At 36.8% G+C, this 15,987-nt stretch overlaps 2 protein-coding genes across 4 annotated transcripts; both read right to left on the reverse strand.

Annotated features, from left to right (window-relative positions):
- Positions 1-1,213: 1,213 nt before the first annotated feature.
- LOC114480500 (2-5A-dependent ribonuclease-like) lies at positions 1,214-7,162 on the reverse strand. 3 transcript variants are annotated; one of them, XR_003676120.1, is made up of 8 exons: positions 7,103-7,162; positions 2,886-4,723; positions 2,614-2,777; positions 2,304-2,527; positions 2,002-2,152; positions 1,828-1,931; positions 1,544-1,732; positions 1,214-1,442 (listed from the first exon to the last, which is right to left on the reverse strand). XR_003676120.1 is itself a non-coding variant. In XM_028474706.1 (8 exons), the coding sequence occupies exons 1-8, from the start codon at positions 7,105-7,107 to the stop codon at positions 1,612-1,614; spliced, it is 2,553 nt and encodes an 850-aa protein (XP_028330507.1). In that variant the 5' UTR covers positions 7,108-7,162; the 3' UTR covers positions 1,214-1,611. The 3 variants fall into 3 exon arrangements, 2 of the variants coding, with proteins under 2 accessions (XP_028330507.1, XP_028330506.1); XM_028474706.1 differs by having other exon boundaries at positions 1,214-1,732; positions 2,886-3,402; positions 3,457-4,723; XM_028474705.1 differs by having other exon boundaries at positions 1,214-1,732.
- Positions 7,163-9,388: 2,226 nt separating this feature from the next.
- Positions 9,389-14,791, reverse strand: lgi2a (leucine-rich repeat LGI family, member 2a). The gene is made up of 8 exons (XM_028474418.1): positions 14,467-14,791; positions 13,666-13,737; positions 12,511-12,582; positions 11,714-11,785; positions 11,515-11,586; positions 11,266-11,435; positions 10,753-10,917; positions 9,389-10,674 (listed from the first exon to the last, which is right to left on the reverse strand). Exons 1-8 carry the CDS (start codon positions 14,643-14,645, stop codon positions 9,857-9,859), a joined length of 1,620 nt encoding a protein of 539 aa, XP_028330219.1. The 5' UTR covers positions 14,646-14,791; the 3' UTR covers positions 9,389-9,856.
- Positions 14,792-15,987: the final 1,196 nt, after the last annotated feature.

A 15,987-nucleotide genomic window follows, 5' to 3' on the forward strand; every position in this document is an offset into this window, starting at 1 on the left:
GTCCCAGTGGCCTTACTTGGACTATTCCTTGCTAAAATGATGTAGTGTGTAGCTCTATCTATCTGAGGGGAATTGCATGTTCTCATTGAGTGTGTTTCACTTTACACACTCTGATCCATGAATTCCCTCATGGCAAGATTAATAAAGCAAATTGAGAAGCTATCTTCAACTACCAATACATTCTACTGAAAAGAGAGAATGAGGAAGAAGTTTTCAATCACACCCAATCTTTACTTTTGCATTTGTACACATTTGCATCACATTATTAATATTAATTTTTTTTACACATTTTTCCCTAAATGTGGTGGGAAATAGATTTGTGTGATTGACTGAAAGCAATATAAACATAAAGCGTTAAAAAAAAACTTATTCATTTGTCACATTTGAATTTTAAGATCAAAATATACAGGAAAATTCACAAAAACACCACCTCACACTTTTTCAAAATACATCAAAATGTTTTGTAATTTTGGGATTAATAGTTGTAATCTCACACAAACAAATAGGGATGTAACGATTTATCGTAAGGCAGTTAAAAATCGATTCATAGGTATCACGGTTGATATCAATTTTTTGAAAATTGAATCGCAATACTTTTTTAACCAGCAGAGGGCGCTATCCACAAGTGTAGGCGGCGGGCGGAGTCTGCTAATACTTTCTTTCTGGCTGCCTTCTACTCTTAAATATGTTAATAAATGATTCATTACCCCTTTAGCACCGAAAGAATATCTGTAATATTACTTGAATATCTGTAAAAGTCACGTTTTTCTATTAGCTCTGTCTGCTAGCATAGCTTCTCTTCTTCACCGCAAGATATCTGCATGCCAACCGACCACTGGGTTATCAGCGCCATCTGCTGGTCCAAATAAATATGACGTAAATCAGTGCAATCACGGTTTTTTTTTTTTTTTTAAGTCCAATTGTTAAGGCACAAAATACATTTTCAGTTGCACTTTTAAAAGAAAAAGAACTATTATGCAGTTTTGCATTGTTTATTATAGAACCAGAATTTAAATTAATAGGCTTCATTTTAATTTCTATTATTCCTTTATTTATTTCATTCAAGATTTATTTTTAGTTAAATTACATTGTTTTGAATAGTTCATCAAGGGATTCTTTTGACAATGAAATACAAAAGGAAAATAATACAGTATTTTCTACATTGTCTAAATTGTCTACAGTCCCATTTTGTAAAATAAATCGTGAGAGAATCGTATCGTGAACCCAGTATCGTGAATCGAATCGTATCGGGAGTTGAGTGAATCGTTACATCCCTACAAACAAATGTTTTAGGCAGTTTGTACCTTATATATGTATTTTCAAAATGAACTGAAAGTTCAGCACACTTCATTTACTCTCAAGAATAACTCTGGAAACGTAGCGAGTCAGAAGTAACTCACTGTGTAACTTAGCCCCTCCACCTTTGCCACCACACGTTTTCTCTATAAAAGATTCCACACAAACAAACTTCCATACTTCAGTACATCTTGTTTTTTACAGTTTTTAAATATTTTCGGTAGATTTTTTTTAAATCTACCTTTACCTCAAATTCCAGAGATTGGAAACTGTTAAAAACTGTGAAGGCAGTCAGCAAAAGAAGAGGCTCCTTCTTCAAAACATCTCCTTTAAAGGGGTTTCAGAATTCCACCCTCTGGACTTGGCAAACTTGTAAACAAATCCAAAGAGATTTGGAAACAATGCCAACAGATCAATGCGGGTGGCTTTCTTTGCACTGCAAAGACATTTTGACACATTAAAAGAGGACAAACTTATGGAATTTGTCTATTAAACTAGGCTCATTGATGGTTTCACTGTGGTTTTACTTACTAGTGCTCTTTAAGGTTTCGAATGAAACGAAGTAGTCCAAGTACATTTTCAGGGTAGGGGGTTTTAGTGTAGGCATCCATTTCCTGGACCAAATCATGTGGAAACTGCAAGATCATAAGACATGAAGTTAATTACTGACGAATAGATAAAGTTAAGTTGGTCTTTTCAAGTCACCTCTTTTTTCCACTCTTTGTAGGAATCTTCGTAAGAATCTCCGTAGGAAGCTTTAGTGAATTCCTCCAATGAATGGATTAGTTCAGGAGTCGGATTTCGACAACGTTTTGCGTCCTCTGTGTTACCAATCTTCCTCAAATACTCCACTCGCCTTGAAACATTTTTGTTGCAATAAACAATTTCACAGGATGTCAAGCACATGGTCTCACAACAATCCACTTTTTTTGAGCACCCCACATTGAGTTCATTAGTGACGTGTAACAGCACTAGTGTATGTGAACATTTACGTGTGTCCTTCCTACTTTTCACTGTCCCAGAAGAAGGGATGCCTCAAGCACTGGTTGACTTTCGGTCGTTCTCGTGGTTCTTTGTTGATCATACACTCAATGAGATCTTTTGCCACCAAGTCTTGAACGTGGTCTAAGTTGTAGTCCCCTTTGTGAATGTTGGAATCCACTGCATACAATTCGTCTCCAAATGGGTGGTGTCCTCCAGACAGGACGTAGTAGGTCAGCATACCCGCCACCTAACAAATGATCACACTTTAGTCTTTCAGTCAGTTATTCCATAGTATTACAATATTAGATCACATTATGAGGCAAGAAAAACGACCTGTATGTCAGTCCTTGATGTGTACACAGTGTCAGATTCTGCTGACAGAGTCTCTCTGGCTATCCAGCCTTTTGTTCCAGCGCTTGATGTGTGCAGGCTTGTTTGGTCTTTTGGTAACTGTCTGCTTATACTAAAATCAGCTAATCTGGCCTTGCCATTAACATCTGCAGGAAGAAAAAAAACATGTTTAATAATCTCATGAAAAGATGTGACAATAAATCTAATTTTTATTTGCTCAAGCAATAACAAAGAACACTTCATCCTTGCCTTACCAATCAAAACATTCTGTGGTTTGAGATCTCGGTGGATAATCACAGGATCGTGAGAGTGAAGCACCTTCAGACTTTTAAAAATTTCCATGATGAGATTTTTTGGCATCTGTGAAGCCAAGTCAATGTTTTTGACATGTTCTTCCAAGGTGTACTCACAAAGTTGAAGACACAAATAACCAAAATGTTCATCTTCTGCACTGTCAATGTATCGCACAATAGATGGATGATCAAGCTCAGGAAGTCGCAGGATTCCCTCCTCATTCTTCAGTTCCTGAAAGTTGCTTTTTAACATTCTTTTAATTGCAATCTCTGTGCCATCATCTCTGAGGCCTAAGAAGATTTCAGTGCCACCACCTCCCTTCCCTATGCAGAATTCTGCCTGGTTTACAAACATGATGCTCTTAATCCTTGTAACTTTGTCTTCATCTGAGCGAACAAGCTTCTCAAGTTCACTTTTCCATCTCTTGCTCACTGATAGCCATGGTTGTGTCCCTGATGGTTTGGTGATCTTGGACTTGGGCGTAGTGACATTTGCGGATGGTTTTCGAAATGGCGTGTTGGAAAAATAGTTTGAGTTAAAATGACTTGCTAAACATCTAAGCCCTTCTTTGAGCTTGTCATCCATTTCAACATCTGCAGACATCTGTATGTCCTGGGGTACTGAAGTAACCCCCATTTCCTTCAAGATTCTTGCTGACAGTTTAACTTGGAGCAAGTTTGCAAATATGCCAAAAGTTGTGACCCTGATTTCAGTGGAGTGTTTGCCATCAACAAAAAGGACCAAGGACTTGCATAATGTTGACAGAAACTTGTAGTCCCAACCACTTTGGTCTTGTATATGCAGAGTTATCGCATAGATAGCTTGCAAAACATTAACCCTTATGTCTAGTCCTGGGATTATTATATCTCGGCTGGAGACATGTTTGAGTAAAAGGGGAATTAAAGCCAGAGCATGCTCACGATGCATGTTATCAATCGCACAAAAGACCCCATGTACACAATCAATCAAAATCCTTAAGTGGTGCGGATTAGGAACATTGGGTATGCGTGCAACTACACCAGAAAGATAGGCATCAATGTTTTTAGTTTCCTTTAGCCATTTAACGCAACCCTGTTTATACTTTTCTCCCCCTGGGCCAGCAATAGTATAGAGCATTTCTAGCACTGTCAGATGAATCTTTGGTTCTTCATTGAGCATGGCACTTGAAAGATTTTCAAGCACTTTTTCAGGCGGTCCTTCTCTAACAGCTATTTCCATCTTTATGAAACAGGTCATTTTAGAGCAGAATGTATCACCTTTGGATGCAAGGTTTTTAAAGATTCTAAGCATTTTTTCTAAACAGTCAAAGTGTTCTGGGTGCGTTCTAGGTAGAAATGTTACAAACGCACCAGCAGAGAGGAGCAATTTCACAACATCTTCTCTGTCTTCAAGAGTTGCAGTTTGCAGTGGCGAGGGCCGTAAATCACTAAGATTCCAACTGTTGGGGTTAGCGTTGGCTTTAAGCAATTGCTCCACAAAAACAGATGGTGCTTTGGAAAGGGAGGCATAGTGCAAAGGAGTCAAGCCCTTTTTGGAGGGATGATCTGGGTTAGAACCTTGACACAAAAGATAACTGGAAATATCCATGTTATGACTCACAACTGCTGCAATCAGTGGTGTGATGTAATCATTACACTCTCTGCAAGGGTATTTCATTTTAATGTTGTGCTCCTTCAGGAGTTTTTTCAAGTTCTTTAGGTCATTGTTCATAATGCACTGTATGAGCATGTGCGTTTCTGTCACTTGAGGAAATGGCGTCGGTTCAGCCAGGAGGTTCTTCATTAATTCTTCTAAAAAGCTGCAGGGAGACAAAGCAAAATATTATAGCTTGAGAAACAAGTGACACTTTGTATTACAAAGCTATATTTGGATGTTAAAATGGATACCCTTGTAATCTTCTTATAAATAGCTATTTTTGAGGATATTGTTGCCTTCTGTTCTCTACTTGTAAACAGTAACCCTGTGTAACTGTGTACCATTTGTTCTTTTAAAGAACCATTTTAAAACCAAATCTAAATAACAAATAAACGGTGTGGTTATTTTGTTTTACTGACTTAAAACCAAAACAAAATTATAGAAAAATCAAAAATCAGATAAGCAGCGTTTTTCTGTTTTGAAATTAAATCTTGTTCTGTTTGTGTGATATTTGGATATTTACGGGGAAGTTAGAGAAGAAGTCCGCTGCACCTGGTTTACCTCCACAGGTGCTGTACCCAGTCTCCACACACAATACGAATTTTAGGATTTATTTCAGCAGTTTTCTGGTCCTGCTCCTGTTTTCATGCAGTCTGTGGATGTTTCAGTATAAAGCTGCTCACGTTTATGTTTTGTTTTATGATGTTGCGGTCCAAATAGTATCCAAATAAACAGGTGACTGACTATCGCCTGTTAGGCTGTTGCAATTTGACACTTTTACAAAAACATCTACACAGCTGCTTAGAGGGCAGTAAAAATATTTATTTTGCATGTTATAATACCACGAGCGGCAGCCGTCAGCACGCATGGAAGTTGATCACAACAAACGTGGAGCACAAGTATTCAGTACACCACTTTTAGTCACATATCATGTGCATGCTTTTTGTAACAGCAATGTGGGTCCTCTGTGTGGTGAGATTAAAACATGAAGCTCTCGTCCTAGTTTCCCTTATCCCAGATATCCAAATATCGTACACAAACAGAACAAGATTTAATTGTAAAACAGAAAATCGATGCAATTTTTTTTATTTTTCTGTCTTTCTCTTTTTGTTTTAAGTCAGTGAAACAAAATAACCACACTGTTTATTTGTTATTGTGATTTGGTTTTAAAACAGAATAACCAAAGAAAGAAGGGTACACAAATTACTGTGCTCATTTTTACCAAATATTGCAAAAAAAATAAATAAATAAATAAATTATTCCTTGCTCGAACCATCCCCTTGTATGACCAAATATTTTTAAGCTTGTATAGACTTTCATTGGATGAGTGGCAGGTAAAGAATTATTTATCATTAATCATGACAAAACCCTGTCTTTTGTAACTATCCAAACCACTTAGAAGTGGTTTAAATTCTTTGAAATATCGAGGAGATAAGATAAACTGAGCCATGGTCAATGACCTCTCTTAATGTGGCACCCCACCCACTGCACCTGTCTGATAATGGTAGGAAATTATTAAATCTATTTAAAATATAGGTGTCTGTTACATCCTCTTTTGTCTATTATGAAGTTTTAACAAAGGGAGCAATGACAAACTTAAAGAGTCACCTGCAAAGAGGGAGTTTACCAAAGGGAGCAATCTCAAAATGTACAGATAACAATCAAAACAGAACCTTTTTCACAACACAGCTGAATCCTACTAAGCCTTCTAATCTAATCTAATCTAGTCTAGTCTAGTCTAGTCTAGTCTAATTATTATCGAAAGAGGCAAGTCACATGAACACTCGAAGTGGGGCAACCTGCTAGTCAGATTCCCCCTGAGCAAATGTTCCAGAGATCCTTTTAACTGTGGAGACTGATGAGGAATGATTGTTGGTTGGCTCCAAGTGCAGATGGAGGAAGAAGAAGACCAACCCTGAAGAAGGAGCAGCACAGGAGAATTTGCATAGGATAAGAGGAAGCCACCAATCGCAGACGAGTGCTGTCAGTCCTTTTTGCATTTCCTCCCAACGCAGGGGCTGGGCCAACAGCAGGGTTGTAACAGTGTCCCAATACAACCTTCTCACTTTGAATACAATAACGAATCAACAATATTTGATTCTTTGGGTGTTGGACGACGAAGCTATTTATCCCGTACGATAGAAGCAAGAATCATACATACTTTTATTACTTATTTTACAGTCTGGAATATTAGAATAGGCTTGAACAAGTCATATTACTCAAACAGAGAAAAACAGACCCACTCAATATTAACCAACGGGTTTGGGTATTTAAAGTATAAACTTGGACGAGTCTGAATTAGGAGTGTATGTTAAAATGAGCTATTCATAAATAATGTTCAAGACAAGACGGCATGCTGTCTTCTATTTATATTCTGCCTTATTTTCTGTTCAACTATTTAAAAAAAAAATATTTTTAATGTCCCCGATTGTTTTGGGGGATTTATGCACACTGACTAAATCAAATCCAACTTATTTTTGTAGCACTTAAACACAGTAAAAAGTATTATTTTAAAAAGTCAGAAAAAAAACTGAATACTCACTTCATTGTGTCTGTTGTCACCGAATGAACCACAACCTCTTTCTTCGCACTCGTCCTGCAGTGTGTGGCTGCCTTTTATGGCGTCGGTTTATTTGCACAGGTTGCTACGGCTACACCCATTACCCTTCAAAGTAAAAGTGGCACAGCAGGTTTTTTTTCTCAAAAAAAATCAGATCAAAGTTTAGGATCAAGTGTAGAGCAAGTTCAAGTTGGTATGTTTTGAAAAAACCCACTAAAATATGCACTACACACACAAAACTAACAGGTTCAAACCAACAAAGTACAAATGAAATACAATGAAATCTACCAATGGGTTGGGGTGGATATGACAAAAGGACACCAGGCCACACGATTCGTGATGTAACAGGGCTTGAGCTACAAAGACTGAAATCGATGAAACATTATTTACATCCTTAATACACTGAGAAAGAATTAGAGAACTGAATAAAACACATGATAGAGGCAAATAAAATGTCAAAACATACACAGAAACAAACAAACAAAAAAATTAGATATATCTGAATCCAAACAAATAAACACTTCAAAAATACAAAACTAAGCCCAAACAAACTGCACAGACTAGATGGATTTCTGGTATCCTTCATAAACATACTGGTATATTACAAATTATTTTCTGGGTGAACAAAGTTTTCTTTCTACATAAAAACCAGCAACTTGTTACTTCATAACAAATACAAAATACTTTTTTGCTACAATATTACTAAATATGTGAGTTTATATATCATTATTTCCAGTAAAAACTAAGAGATAAATAAGAGGAATGATTTTTTTTTTGTTTTGTTAAGAAATGTATGAATAAAAAAAATTATTAAAAAAAAATATATATATATATACTGTATATATATATATAAGAATGCAACCAGTATTGATTTCCCACACAAAGCTTGAATAAAAACCTATGAACCTTTGTGCGTGAATCCCATTATTATTGTAATGTACATCAAAAATTGCTTAAATCAAAGTACTTGATCGGTTATTAATCACCTTTTGCACATATTATTCGTTGACATTCTAGCCTCATGATTAACGTCATGAAGTAAAGTATTGTAGAAAAGAATGTACTTTAGCGAGAACTGGTTCTTACCTTACTTTAAGCTTTAGGTAAAGTATGCAGCACTCCAGTCATGCATCCAGGACTAAGCTAGACACTGTATAAAAATACAATACAAAATACATTGTATATTGCAATTAAGATTTAGGATCTCATCATATTATAGACCAAAAAAAAACAAAACAACTGAACTCACTTCTTTTTAAAACAGGTTTATTTCAGTAGTCATCGGATTAAATTAAGATGCACAATAATATTTTCTGTGAATCATTCATCGTGGTTTAAATAAAGTCAAATAAAGAAGTCATAAACACAACATTCGTTGTAACTTTTCTTTTCAATTCAGCTTTGCGGTGTGGAGTTCCTCTGAGAACTGTTGGGTTTTTGCATTGCTCATCTAAAAAGGAGTTTGATAAACACACCCAATTCTTTTTTAGCGTCATGCTCTTGTAAGCTACAGTAAATTGCTTTTCATTCTTTTCAAAGATTTGTTCACAGCAGTTAGTGGCATTGCAGTCCTTGTTTTATGCACATTTTGTAGCTGGTCGACATTCACTAGTTTGAAAAACACAGCAGTTTGATTAAACCTTTGAACTTAAATGAGGATATTTACATATTTACTTATGATCTTTTAAGAGAAATCATTCACATTTAGCAAAAGTTTCAGGCATCAGCAAGAAAATCATCAAGTCAGAAATTGAGGATATGTTAAACGCTATAAGTTTACCAAAAAGCAAATCATTCTTTAAAAGTAAATATTTATTGGTATGCTTCATCTATTGCATTTTGTGGTCAAATAAATGCACCTACAGGGACTCTCCATTTCTACTGTTTTTCCTTCTACTATCATCTATAGCACCAGCTGTAACAATTTCCAACTAACAACTACATGTTTGAAGGCTTTTGTAAAACACAGAGGCAGCTAATGCCCAACATGACCAGAAAGAGGTTGCTGTGGTCCCATCAGGAAACATAACCCTATGATGTTAGTGGGTCGCACGGTGGCTGAGTGGTTAGCACGTCTGCCTCACAGCAAGAAGGTCCTGGGTTCAATATATGTGGAATTTGCATGTTCTCCCTGTGCTGCGTGAGTTTTCTGCAGGAACTCCGGCTTCCTCCCACAATCTAAAAACATGATTTTTAGGAAAATTGGAGTCTCTAAATTGCCTGTAGGAGTGAATGTGAGTGGTTGTCTGTGTGTTGCCCTGCAATGGACTGGCGCCCTGTCCAGGGTGTACCCCTGCCTAACGCCCATGGGGAGCTGAAGATAGGCACCAGCAGACCCCCGCGACCCTTAAAAAAGTAGCAAGTGGGTCAGAAAATGGATGGATGGATGGAGTTAGTGCGACAACTTTCTAGGAATCTATTAAAATGTTGTAGCGTGGTGAAATAGAGAAGGCTTGCACACATTCAAGTCGATCAACACTTTCGACTCATAAACATATTGGCAAGATTTTTTTTTGTTTTTTTCTGAAGGTACTTGCTTTTTTATGAGGGTTACCAAAAAGCCAAAAAACCTTTAGTCGGACAAAAACAATCATTTTTAATTTGACTTATTACAAAGAAGAACTATGTAGGTAATCAATTTTGATAGTTCGTAACGTCCGTTTATTTATTGTTCGTCAAAAAATGCATCATTTTAGTGGAAGACAATCCAAAGCAGAGGCGCATTAAGGCAGTCTCTCACAAGCTCAGGTCAACGATGATGTGCTCAAAGATCTGAGTGTTTCCTTTAAAGCTGGAACAGAAAATAAAGTCCCTGCGGTTTGTGGACACCACTGTAAAGGAACGCGGTGCTTGGATGTACACCTCTTTGAAACGATCAAAAAGTTTCTTCTCTTCATCCCACAGATAGACCTGTGAGAAAGTGTAGTCACTGCCCAGAGCAAGATAGTGACGGTCTTTGAAAAAGAATGGCTGAAGAGTCATGGAGCCTCGTGATGGGACAGCTTGGATCTCTGCAAACTGCTTTGCACCCCAACGAATAATTTTGGAGTCCCCAATGTAGCGCGTCAAAGCCAGGTAGAGTTCGTCCTTGATACGAAAGTGCTTCACAGCTACTACGTCCTCCATGTTGGGGATCTCGCCTTGCAAAAGAAACTTCTGGGTGCTCCGGCTCCACTGGTAGATCACAGGAACCTGTGAGCGGCTTGCCAATAAGAGATGGGCTTTCCCATCCAGGTTCAAGAACTCTGCATCGGTGTCGCGATACCACTCGTGCAAAGACTGATAAGAATAAAAACCACTGTCATTCCACTTGTAGAGTGTGGACAAACCTGCTTTTGAGCTGTCAGCAATGACAAAGAACCAGTCTGAGCCAATCTGAAAAGCTTCGATGTCATTAGGTTTAGAGATCTTGGACACCTCAATATCCTGGAACTTATTGAATCTGCTTTGGTCCTCGTCCAACTTGTAAATGTGGGAACCACCAAATAGTTGAGCTACAATAACAAACACATCATTCTGGATGACTAGTGACTTACATCCAACAATGGACTGACCTGAAGGGAAGAATAATAGAGAAAGGTGTGTTACTAAACAATAACTTTCCTAGACAATGTGTCAAGGAGGTCACATACCAGTGATGTTATCATAAGTCCTAAAGTTCATTTCAATATGGTCCCATTGGAAAACCATACAGCTCTCAGCACTGGGAGCAGCGATTGTCACAAAGACGTCATTCTTATAGCTGAATGTGTCAACAGACAAAGAATCGGATGCCACAGATTGATGCAGGACAAAATCTGCAAAAGAAGTAATCACCAATTGGCTATTCAATTTATAAAAGGATTTGTCTCTTTCCCCTGAGGTACATCATTACTATCAGTAGCTGAATGATCAACATTTTTGCAGCCATTATTCTAAAACATCCCTTGCCACCACCATTTAACAAGTTCTATGACCAACCAAATTAGACATTCCAAAATACCCATGCTAACTAAAAAATATTTAGATATTGTGTAAATATGGGACGCAAAGACCTTTCAAAGCAGGCAGTATTTTGCATAGGTGTTAATGAGAACTCTGGGTGACTCAGCTGAGATGGCTGATGCTAATGCCCTCTAGACTTGAGGTGAGACCAGGTTGCTCACCTGTTGAGATGCATTCATCATGCAGGCTGGCCATATCATTGAGCCGCTTGTCCTTCAGATCTTCCGGTCCAACACACACGACATCGGATACTGTGGCGTTTGTGTTCTTCAACCATGTCATAAGCCACTTGGCTCTGCAGTCACACTCAAAGACATTACCTCGCAGGTCTCTGCAGAAAGACAAACACTACTTGTAAATAACGGAAAATAACAGGGCACCTTAAAAGACTGATGAAATGATTAACTTACAGTTCTATAAGAGAGTCTAAGTCAGCAAAGAGGTCTCTGGGTAAGGATTTGATGTTGTTATGTGCCAAAGATCTAGAAGAACAAACAGCCACAAGAGCAAAAAGTATAAATCGGATTTTCAAAGTTATAGTACAAGGTATGTGAAAGATTGAAAGATGAATTGACATTAAAAGGGGGAATTTCTTTAAACCGTACATACAAATGAGTCAAGTCCCTGAGTCCTCTGAAGGCATACTTAGATGCAGTCTCTATCTTGTTACTCTCTATGAACCTGCAAAGGAAAGTAATCTTTGTGAATACTTAAATGTTTGAACAAAAAAACAAAAACAAATGAAAGGAAGAATAAAACTTAGCTATACAGCCTTAATAGAACGAAAGAAAAACAGTTACTCAACAAAACCAGCATTAGCATATCTGTGTTTCCTCTGGAATTGTTTGGACTGGTAGAATTGAAACCACTAGGAGGAATGAAGCCAATGACGCTGAACCTTTAAACTGAAACATTTAACCAAATAATCAATGTCCTACATTGGATTCTTAATTATATTAAAATAATAATGTATGCATGCAGAACAGCCAACATATTCAGAATCAGAATCAGAATCAGAATCATCTTTATTCGCCAAGTGTATGTTGTACACACGAGGAATTTGACTCGGTCAACTGTGCTCTCTCCAATAGTGAAAACAAAAATTTTTCAACAATAAACAATCAGCTAGAAAAGATGATAATAAGTATAAACATAAGTATAAATATAAACAGTAGTTAGACTAGGATGTGCAAATAACAAGATGATAATAATAATAATAATAATAATAATAATAATAATAATAATAATAGTTTAAAAAATAATTAAATAGATACAAAATAAAAATTAAAAAATAAGATAAAAGAAGGAAAATAATAGAAAAGAAAGATAATAATAAAATATAATAATAATAAAAGGAAAATAGTGCAGTAGAGCATTGGGCTTTGATTTGAAACAAACACACTTACAGGTACTCCAGATGAGAAAGACCTGAGAATGCATCATCCCTGATAGTTGTTAGAGAGTTAGAATTCAAAAGCCTGCAGCGAAAAAAAGTAGAATACATTAAAATAGTGTTGGCTTCAAAAAGACACTTGAAAAATGCTCAATTTGTTTACATCTTACATTTTAAGGCTATTTTTACAAGAATATGACTATGTATATAACTTTGAACCAAAATCCTGAACAAAAAACTGTAGTATACTAATATATGAGTTGAACTACAGGAAAGAAAGTGTCTCAGATCTGTCTTGAATCTGCCAAGCATTTGTGTATGCTGACATCAGAGCGGTCACTCTTGGAGTAACAAAAGCAGATTTATGGTCTCTTGGGGTGACTCTGTGGTGGGGCAGCATTGGAAGCTGGAGAGGATTTTTAAAGAAATTACATTCTCGAGTACAAGATGCTTATAGAAGCATCACGTGCTTCATTTTTAACATGCATTAAAGGAATTATAGAATAAATGTGTTTAAGTAATCCACAAAGTCAAGTTAGATGCTTTGGTAACACTTTACTTGACATTTCATACATAAAGGCTGACATTACGCTGTCATTATTATGACATGACACCTGTTATTAGCAAGAATAACTCGTTTGTTACCCTAACTCCATAGCTAACCCCCTCCATCGAACCCAAAAAATGCCAACATAGCTCCAAAGGTGTCATAATTTAGCGAACAACACTTAATGACAGCCTTCACGACACCTTATTCATGCTAATGATAGCGTAATGTCAGCCTTATGTAGAAAATGTCAATTAAAGTGTTACCGATGCTTTCGATAGCAGCGATTCTCAAATGATGGGTCGGGACCCAAAAGAGGGTCCTGGACCTGTATTGGATGGGTCGCGGACAGGCATGTTGCAGAGGAAACTATACAGAGTGAGACCAGTTGAGAACCCCTGTTCTGCAGGATTGTCTGGTTCGCAGATCCTTTCCACATTTTTCAAAAATCAGGATTCACAAAAGCACATTTGGCTTGTAAAAAACCAAAAAAAAAAAACAATTGCCTTTAATTTATTTAGATTGAGTTGCAAAAATACAAAATGTTATTTATTTTTTTACAATTTGATAATGTCTTCCCATGGCAGTCATGTGCTGTGCAATATTAGATAAGGTTCTTACAGTAGCTGGAGGGATGGCATGTGGGCAAACATTGCCTCTTTGACCTCAGTGAAAGTCCCATTGACGATGCTCCTGGGAAAGAAATTTAAATACAGAAAATGAAAGTGATCCAGGACAGACAGGAGGTGGAGACATCTTTATATCAGCCCTTATAGACCGTGCATATACATGAGTACGAACAGCTGCATTGAGATTGTAAATCTCTATAGGCAATTATAATTGTAATGGCATTATTGAGAATGAATTACAATTATGGCATAATTATAAATGGAATTTTAAAAAATCTGTTGCTTTCACAATCAAAAATAAATTGTAATTGAGTTTAGATAATTCACTTTGTAATTGTAATTGCCATCAATTATAACTGAATGCAAAACTGGGGAACCATGTTACAGTTCTATGTACAGCTATATTTTCATTGATTAGAAAGCCTAACAAGGAAAGCAATAGATAGGAAAGAAATTAGATGATAGATGTGTGTTTGTTTACTGTTATCATAAGAGAAGCTACTGAAAGCTGACACAAGAGGAAGGTTAACTTTTATTAGGTTATGTATTTCAGGCTCAGTAATTGCGAACGCAATTGTAATTGACTTTCTATAGGATTTAAAAAAAAAAAAAATAAAAAAAAAGTAATTTAATTGTAATTGCAGAAAAATTGTAATTGAACAGGCGTAATTGTAACTGAACAATGTAATTGACCCCTAACCCTGATAGGCTACATGGAAACATGTCAGATTTAGTCTAAACATGCAGTTTAATGCAGGAAAACAGGAGCAGCAGCCGAGGATGATGCACTCACAGGGAGTTGATTTCGTTGGGGCTCATCCTTGGGATGTACGAGGATCCGACGCAGATGATGGACTCCTTGGAGCAGCTGCATGATGAAGGACATCGGAAAGCTCGTTTCAGGTGTGCCTGCTGAAACAGGCACAATCCCAAACAACAACAAAACACCCAGATGTGGAGGGTCGGCGGCATGTTTCCTGCAGGGCTCGCATGTGTGAGGATCTCAGAGCGCAGTGAGCATGAGCATCAGCAGCAGTTTCCTCCCTGCACCATGAAATGCTGCACTGGCTGCCTGACATCAGCACATCAGCTGCTGCTCCCCTCCAATCCTCTCTCATCATGTATTAGAATGAGGCTTCTGACTGAAAACTGTTGGTTCAACAGCCGTTTGAAAACAACCATGGAATCTATGGTTGTTCATTAACCAGCAAATGTGACATTTTGAGTATTTTTTTATTTGTTTGGCTCTCAATATTCTAGTCATTTTTAAGGCTAGTTGTATGACATTTTGCCACTATTTGTGTTTTTATTTGCTTAATTCCAAAGTCCTGTGTATTGGAAGTGTATAGAAAAGGAGATATGCATCATACTGACAGTAACCTAGTGACCAAATTTCCCCCATTGTAAGTATAGTCTAATCATGACATATCATAATGCTTTTTCAATGAATACCTAATAGATCAATGCATCAAAATAAAGGAAAAACACGTTTTAAGTGTAATGACTATGTTTGCATTAAGTATTAGGTACATTTCAGTGAAGAGAGTACAAATGTCCGTGTGCCAAAAATAATGCATTAAATTCAATTATTGACGCGGTCAATTGGCTGTAACATTTTCAACAAAAATATTTCACTTTGGCCCTCATTTTTTGGCAATACTGAATGTTTTGTGTTTTTCCTGCTGAAAAAATTAGAGGTTGTCATGGTAAAAAGTCCATACAAAATTAGAAAATTATAATACATTTCATATCTATGAATAGGTCTGATGTTGAAAATATCTGATGCAGTGGAAGTTAAAAAAAAAAAAAAAAAACTATGTAAATTTAAGAGTGCACAAGGATGAATAAATTATTTTTAAAAAACCTTAAGTCTATCTAAAATGGTGTTTCTCAAATGGGGGTACATGTACCCTTAGGGGTACGCGATGGCACTACAGTGGGCATTTGAGAGAGAGAGAAAGAAATTACACTAAAGTAAACCCCTAGTAAACGCTAAAAATATAAGGTTTTACAATGTTTATTTTTAGTTAAAAATGACCATCACACTAGATAATACCAGCAACTCACAAAAAATAAGAGAAAAAATATACTGAATAATGAAAAGAACAAACAACAAAAACTCACACACCAAGAGAAAAATACTTACCTTTACCAGCAACACACAAAACGACAACAAGGACACACTTTGAGAGAAAAATGTTTTTAAAGGAGCCACGGTTGCTGTAAATTATATTTATCATCACTATAACATGAAGCCAATTCCAGCCCAGATTCTCCAGTGAAGCTCTAGGTTCTTGAACAAGTCATTGTGTCA

The sequence above is a fragment of the Gouania willdenowi genome, chromosome 18 (genome assembly GCF_900634775.1).
Source record: "Gouania willdenowi chromosome 18, fGouWil2.1, whole genome shotgun sequence".
In the NCBI taxonomy this organism is placed as follows: Eukaryota; Metazoa; Chordata; class Actinopteri; order Blenniiformes; family Gobiesocidae; genus Gouania; species Gouania willdenowi.